The sequence below is a fragment of the Octopus sinensis genome, linkage group LG27, assembly GCF_006345805.1.
Source record: "Octopus sinensis linkage group LG27, ASM634580v1, whole genome shotgun sequence".
NCBI lineage: Eukaryota > Metazoa > Mollusca > Cephalopoda > Octopoda > Octopodidae > Octopus > Octopus sinensis.
The window spans coordinates 12,234,121-12,242,664 of record NC_043023.1 but is presented as its reverse complement, the minus strand read 5'-3'; the positions used below and the strand labels follow the sequence as shown (position 1 = coordinate 12,242,664).

Below are 8,544 nucleotides of genomic sequence, written 5' to 3'. Positions count from 1 at the left end.
CGACTGGGGACGAATTGAATTCAGCTGGTGTGTGTGGAAATGAAGGCTTACGGCAGAGATACATAACTTTCACAAACACACGGAAGAATATCGATGTTGCACTGACTGTGGTCAGACGCAAAAAGAGGGCTAGCTGTCTGGCCAATCGGTCACGTGGGAAGAGAAGAGAGAGAAAAAGAGGAACAAAAGAATTAAGGAGGGGAAAGAGAAGAGAGAGAGTTGTAGAAGCAGATGAACAGAAGAATTAAGGAGGGGCATATATATATACACACACATTGTTATGAAAGTCTTTTCCTTGGGAAGTAAAATAGTGGATTCCATTTGGGGCATATAGATTTGAACCTGAAAACAGCATTTTCCCACAGAAAAACAGTAGTTGACAACAGTGACACTCCACACATGCCCTCTGCCAAGCCAATTTATATGTTTTCCTACTTGATCCCTAACCTCTTCTATACCACCAAAAGTCAAAATTAAATGAAGAGCTACCTACATCATTTTCCCCATTGTTCTCGGCAATATGCCTCTCTTTCTCGCTATATTGCACTTATAAAATACTAGTATTTCGTAAAGCAAAAGCCAGTTGGTGAAATGAGATGACCAGAGACAGCCATGGTACATACAACTTTCACCAGCTCATCTTTCTCTAGCAAAGGCACAGGAATGGCTGTGTGGTAAGTAGCTTGCTTACCAACCACATGCTTCTGGGTTCAGTCCCACTGCTTGGCACCTTGGGCAAGTGTTTTCTACTATAACCTCGGGCTGACCAAAGCCTTGTGAGTGGATTTGGTAGACAAACTGAAAAGAAGCCCATCATATCGCAGGAGTGGCTGTGTGGTAAGTAGCTTGCTTACCAACCACATGGTTTCTGGGTTCAGTCCCACTGCGTGGCAACTTGGGCAAGTGTCTTCTGCTATAGCCTCGGGCTGACCAAAGCCTTGTGAGTGGATTTGGTAGACGGAAACTGAAAGAAGCTCATCGTATATATGTATATATATATATATATATGTGTGTTTGTCCCACCAACATTGCCTGACAACCGATGCTGGTGTGTTTGCGTCTCCGTAACTTAGCGGTTCGACAAAAGAGACCGATAGAATAAGTACTAGGCTTACAAAGAATAAGTCCTGGGGGCGATTTGCTTGACTAAAGGCGGTGCTCCAGCATGGCCGCAGTCAAATGACTGAAACAAGTAAAAAAAAAATGACAGGCTTTAAGGAAAATATCGTTCAGTCTTCCTCCTGAATTTGCTGTCGTTCTATCTCCCTCTGTTGTAAGAGATTAACATAACATAGTACAACATACAAGAGGGTCAGTAGAGTTACCTCGCCTGTTTGCTTGGATTGGCATGCTGAGAGTTTGGAATAAACAAAGGAAATCGGCGACTGCGACCTCTGACATTGGACTTTCCGTCAACAAGGATCGACATAATCATTTTGTAACAACTCTGCACTTTGAACTGAAATATTTTCATAATGGCTCTGCACCTTGCTCTCAAATTCATTATAACAGCTTTATCTTTATGTAGTTTCAGCTCACGATCTGTGGCCATGCTGGGGCACCGCCATTTGGTGTTGCTACATGATTTTACTTCACGAATACTTTTTAGCAATTGCCATTTGGTGCATGAGAGAGTTCGATGCAGCTGCCCTCATCTGCACCTCCCGCCGTGAAGTTGGTTCATCTGGGATACCTGACAAGAAGAGATCCAGTTTTATTTTAAAGACATCTGCACCCACCTCATGCAGGTCTCTCAGGTTCTTCGGGAGGATATTGAAGAGCTGTGGGCCTCTGAAGCCCAGGCTAACACAGTATCTTGTCCTACATCTTGATGGCAAATTTGGAGTCCTTGGCATCTCACTGTGGCGCCCATTTCTGGCATTTGTGTAACTCTCGATGCCAAAGTTTGGGACAAGTCCTAGGATCTTCCAGATGTATATTATGGCATATCTTTCTCGCCTACACTCTAAGGAATAGTCTTAATCTCTTGAGTCTTTCCCAGTAGCTTATATGCTGCACAGAGACTATCTTCTTCGTTGGATTGCCTCAACTGTGATTAACTTGACACTGGATGGTGACCATAGCTGAGAGCAATACTCAAAGTGACTTAGGACAAGAGTCCTCCAGAGGACCAGCATGGTTTCCTGGTCTCTTGTTCTAAAGGTTCTAAGAATCCATACGGATTGTGCTGTCCTTGTTGCAAATTTTTGCCATTTTTCTCAATACATAATTGAATCATACAAACCTGTTGTATTTGTTGTTTCCTTTGTCTAACTGTCACAAAATATAGGAAAGGTTTATAATCTAAATTGTGTCATCTTAAAGTATATATGCTGACTCCACTACTCCAAAGTTGTACATTAGATGTATTTGTATCGATTGCTATTTTCCAGTAAATATTGGTGCCTTGTTCTACCACTCACCTGTTTTATGTATATAATTCTACCCTTATGGGGCTTTATTTTAGTGGAAAGTAATACATTTGTATTGCAATATTATATATATACATAGGTAGGTTATAATATAAATTGCGTCATATTGAAGTATACATGCTGACTCCCCTACTCCAAAGTTGTACATTAGATGTTATACTTGAAAAATAGTTTTGCAGAGTAAGTATATAACACAAGAGGAGATTGAAAAAAGTTTTTGGTATTATTTATTCATCATTACATGTGTTTCATTTGCTAACAGGAATTACAAAATTTTATATAGAGAGGAAGGGAAACATGTCAGATATCTCTCATTAGAAATTATTCATATAAATATCATCATTTAATGTTTACTTTCCATGCTGGCATGGGTTAGACAGTTCGACTGGAATTGGCAAGCCACAGAACTGCACCAAGTTGCACTCTGATTTGGCAGTGTGTATATGGCTGGATGCTCTTCCTAATGCCAACCACTCCAAGAGTATAATGGATGCTTTTTAAATATGTATATATTTATAGATGTGTGTGTGTGTGTGTACCCTTCACTGGATATTACACGATACTAGTAAATGACCACCTTTCTCATACAAATGCAGTTGTTTGTTTCAAGTCTTTTGCAGAAAATATGTCTCACCATGAAAAATATTTCCTTGCTTGGAAACAAGTGAGGATTGGTGACAAGAAAGGCAGGCATGCAGCTGCATAAAATCTCCATCAATGAATCCTATGTGATCCATAGAAGCATGGAAAAGTGGATGTTCAAAGATGGTTATGATGATGATGATTGTAGAGAAAAAATATTACTGTGCTACGAATCCAATTGATAAGGAATGCACTTTTGTTTAATTCAGCAATGATTTCAATATGAATATGCTTGTGTTTAGTTAAATTATGATTTTCTAACCTATATGAGTACGTCTGTGTTCATTTAAGTTACAGCCATTAGAGAATGATTCACCACAGATATCACAGTGATATGGGTTCTCCCCTGTATGAACCTGTTTGTGTGTAGTTAGGGCAGTGTTTTGAGCGAATGATTTACCACAGATATCACATCGATAGGGTTTCTCACCAGTATGAATACGTATGTGTCTAATTAATCTACTGCTATCAGTGAATGATTTACCACATATATCACAGGGATATGGTTTCTCCCCTGTATGAATACGTTTGTGTTTAAGTAAGGCACTGCCATCAGAGAATGATTTACCACATATATCACAGGGATGTGGTTTCTCCCCTGTATGAATACGTTTGTGTTTAATTAAGGTACTGCCATCAGAGAATGATTTACCACAGATATCACAGTGATATGGTTTCTCACCAGTATGAATACGTATGTGTCTAATTAAGCTACTGCCATCAGAGAATGATTTACCACATATATCACAGGGATATGGTTTCTCTCCTGTATGAATTAGTTTGTGTGTAGTTAAGTGAATTCCTTGAGAGAATGATTTACCACAGATATCACAGTGAAAAGGTTTCTCCCCTGTATGAATGTGTTTGTGTTTATATAAGCTGCTGGCATCAGAAAATGATTTACCACAGATATCACAGGGATAAGGCTTCTCTCCTGTATGAATACGTATGTGTCTAATTAAGCTACTGTCACCAGAGAATGATTTACCACAGATATCACAGTGAAAAGGTTTCTCCCCTGTATGAACCCGTTTGTGTTGGGTTAAATAGTGATTTATAGAGAAAGATTTACCACAGATATCACAGTGATATGGTTTCTCACCAGTATGGATACGTTTGTGTTTCGTTAAGCTACTGCCATCAGAGTATGATTTACCACAGATATCACAATGATAAGGTTTCTCTCCTGCATGAATACGTTTGTGTTTAGTTAAGCTATAGATTTTAGTGAAAAATTTACCACAGATATCACATTGATATGGTTTCTCTCCTGTATGAATATGCTTGTGTGCAATCAAGTTTCTTGCAGAAGAGAATGATTTCCCACAGATATCACAGGGATAAAGTTTCTCCCCTGTATGAATTCGTTTGTGTTCATTGAATTTACTTTCTTCTGAGAAGTCATGTGAGGATTGTCCTAATTCTTCTGTCATCTCTTCAGAAAAAATAAAATCAATCGAAGAATATTTCTTCTTTCACCAAATATTTTTCTTCTTTTCCTGAAAGAATAGAAAAAAATAATATAAAACATAGAATAGGTTTAAAAGGTAGATATTCAAAAATGCAAATTTATGCCATTTCTGTTTTAATGGATTGTAGAAGTAAACCTGCATTCAAACTAATAAACTTACCCATAAGTTAATAAATTACGAGCAGATTCAATAATTATAATAGCAACTCCTGGACATTAAATCTGTGACACACACGCTCTTTCTCTCTCTCACACACACACACCAATATAGATGTTAATGGCCTAGATAACCAATGTTTTCACCTTGGAGTTCTATCTTGTCAACACAGCTTTGTTTAGTAATACAGATGTGGAGGCACATGGCCTAGTGGTTAGAGCAGCGGACTCGCGGTCGAGGGATCACGGGTTCGAATCTCAGACCGGAAGTCATGCTGTATTTCTGAAGCAATTAATAAAAAAAGTAACATGATTTGAAGTGTTTTTTTCTTATTTTACTTAAATCGTTCATTTTCTTCATCATGATACACATCCTTTACAATTATCCCTAATTTTTCTTTTCTGCCTTTTTAAATTATTGAGAAGACTTCCTTTGTACCCCACTTATATATATATTTTTATAAATTTAAAAAATAGGATAAAATCTTAATAAGAAATCTTAACAAGAAATTATCAAGTAGTTAGCTTGAAAAACCTAATAAGAGAAAAAAATTGTAAATTTTTTCTTTGCAAATATTTATTTATATTGTATAGAGGGCATTATTACACATAAATGCGTGTGGCATTTATGTGTAATAATGCCCTCTATACAATATATATATATATATATATATATGGTACTACTAGCGAAGATTGGACCCGGTGCGCGCACACACGCTAGCTAGTCGTAAGTAGTCGATCCTACAACGACTTGCGTGTATGCAAATGAGTTGTGTTGTAGGTTGGAGGACAACCAATGGGTCTAATTAATGATCAAGACAAGGGTGGTGGTGGTGGTTTAGTGTAAATAAACAAACAAACAAAACAAAACAAAACAAACATATATACATATATATATATATATATATATATATATATATATATATATATATATATATATATATACCTGAATGATGTACCTACCATGGATGCTGTCCAAAAACTAAAAACTAGTAAAAGAATATATCATACACATTTTATTTGATTTGTGTAAAAAAATCATATTCATTGTTCTCAGAAATAATTTATTTACTTTCTTTAAACAATTTTTTTATTTTATTCTGTAAAATCAACTCATTTGCATACGCGCAAGTCGTTGTCGGATCGACTACTTACGACTAGCTAGCGCACACCGGGTCCAGGCTTCGCTAGTAGTACCCATATATATATATACATATAAGTTGTAAATTGTAATGACGGAGAAGAACTAGCAAAAATAAAGACATTGTTTTAATGTTTCACACAAATGCCGTTCCATATTTTGAGCGCCTTGTTTCCCTGGGCATGGATTCACTGAAGCTCCGGCGTTTGGCGACGGACTTGGTAGACACCCACAACAAAGTTATCAACCACCTCACCAACAACAACACTGAACACCTTTTTGATCTCCATGTGTCTAACACACGTGGACATGCCTACAAAGTCAGAAAACAACACAGCTCCCATGACTTTCGGAAACATTTTTTTCACGCTCAGAGTTGCATGGAATAAACTGCCTGCGTCAGTTGTTGACTGCCATGACACTGCATCCTTTAAGGCCCTCATGCTTTCCGAAATCCGCCGAAACTACACCTGATTATATATACACTTTGGATGAGTTATAGTGCACCTGAGCACTGTACACAATTATTATTATTATTATTATTTATTTCTTCAGTGAACCATCCTCTTTTCGTTTCAGTATTTCGAGTGCACAATCTAATTTTTATATATTCTCTATTTTCCAGAAATTACATCGTAATTTCCCTGCATTTAAATAAATTCTTAGATTTACAAGCCAAAAATAAAGGAAAATGTTGTGTAAACAAGGTATTGCACTGACACAAAGCAATGTAAGAAATAACCAAAACTGGAACGGAATGTCTAAAACAAAACACAACAAAAGTATTCGAATACCAGCCTTACTTTCATGTAATTTCGGCTTTATTTGGTGAGATTCTTTTAATTTAATTATTCAACACGTCAGAATAAGCAAATGTACATAAAATGACACATATACAATAGAAATGCTTAAATAAATATAATACTCACATAGAAATATATGTATATATATAGAAAGAGTCACCGAGGAAAATGTGAAAATATGATGAAGCAGTGAGGAATGGAGTCTGAGTGGACAATGACAGCTTCAAGAGAATTTCTAGATTTTTAATAGCAAACGTTGATTTATATTTTGCAGGTGAAATTAATAAAGAATACTGTACGGATTTCTTTACACAGTTAATTATCAAACGTGTGTATATTAAATTGGGTTCTCTCTTAAACAAGGAAACAGAATTGGTAAGATTTAGCAATTAACAGACAAGGGGAAATGACTCTATTTCTAATATCCGTTTTTAATTAAGAGCAGAGGTGCTTCACATAAATTCGTAAAAGGCTTTCTTGCTCCTGTTTCGTACGCATTTTTATTGCTTGATCGGTTCCACTTTACAACTGATATTTAAGAGAAAACCGAATTAAATATATACACGATTGGTAATTAAATTTCTATAGAAACAGATGCAGCATTTTTGATTATGTGGACCTGAAAAATATTAATTAACGTTTGTTGCAAAGCGGAAGAAATTCTCTTGAAGCTCTCTTTGTCCACTCTGACTTTAGTTTTCACTACAATATATTCTTCTCACACCTTCCTCGTTGACTCACTCTGCATATATACATATATATATATATTACTGTGTAAGTATTATATTTATATAAACATTTCTATTATGTATGTGTCATGCCATATATCTGATTGTTTCGATGTGTTGAGTAAGTTAAAAGGGTACTACTTAAGAAGAGTGCTCCCGGTGCGCGCACTCGCGTATCCGCCCTAGCTAGTCGATCCTTACTTTGTGTTTTTGTGTTTTATTTACTTTCTTTTAAAAAATTATTTCCTTTGTGTAAAAAAAAAAATTATTTATTTTGTGTTTTATTTACTTTGCTACGTAGTCGTTGTAGGATCGACTAGTCACGACAAGCTAGAGCGGATGCGTGAGTGCGCGCACCTGGACCACTCTAATTAAGTAATACCAGTTAAAAGAAAGAATTTCACTAAACAAATACGATCTATTGCATTTCAATCTGTTTCAGGATTAGGGGAAGGGTATCTTTTTTTTCTTCACAAGTGTAAATAAACCCAATGTTTCTTAAACGTGGGACATATTCATACGGCACAGAATGTTTTTTTTTACCTCAATAGACGTCAATGATTGGTTGAAATTGTAGAAATTGAAGAAAAACAACAACAAATATCTTACATACTATAGAATTTTCTCAATAGAGCCAAGAGAAAAAAATATTCTATAAACACATTCTACCAGTTTACGAAGTTTAAAATCTTTTAGTTACCTAGAAATTATGTTAAAAACTACCGTTCAAACCGTAAAGATCCAGGCTGGGTTAATATAGGGCGTAACAAATATCAGAAAATCAAAAAAAAAATGTGTGTAATAGGTGTAAAACAACTTCCTATGAACGAATATGAAAAAAAAAATTCGCGCACGCGAAAGGGGGGTGGGGGAGAGGCCTCGGAAAATTCACATCGGGAAGTTCCGAAAGCGTCTGAGGGGCTGAGCCGGGCACCAAAACAAAAAAAAAATAGTGTAATATGTGTAAAACAACTTGCTCTAAACGAATATGAAAAAAAAAATGCGCTCTCGAGAAAGAGGGGTGGGGGAGAGGCCTCGGAATATTTATATCGGGAATTTCCGAAAGCGTCTGAACCGGGCACAAAACAAAAACAAAAACAGCGTAATAGGTGTAAAACAACTTGCTCTAAACGACTATCATGAAAAAAATGCGCGCTCGCGAAAGGGGGTG

The 8,544-nt window shown here is 36.4% G+C and overlaps 2 protein-coding genes across 2 annotated transcripts in view; both read right to left on the bottom strand.

Annotated features, from left to right (window-relative positions):
- Positions 1 to 8,544, bottom strand: part of LOC115225160 (zinc finger protein OZF-like) — a 328,337-nt gene that overhangs the window by 170,574 nt on the left and 149,219 nt on the right. The gene's annotated exons all lie outside the window — the stretch shown is intronic.
- On the bottom strand, positions 2,236 to 7,019 carry LOC115225461 (zinc finger protein 331-like). Its single transcript, XM_036513879.1, has 3 exons — positions 6,772 to 7,019; positions 3,962 to 4,573; positions 2,236 to 2,274 (listed from the first exon to the last, which is right to left on the bottom strand). The coding sequence occupies exons 2-3, from the start codon at positions 4,505 to 4,507 to the stop codon at positions 2,236 to 2,238; spliced, it is 585 nt and encodes a 194-aa protein (XP_036369772.1). The 5' UTR covers positions 4,508 to 4,573; positions 6,772 to 7,019.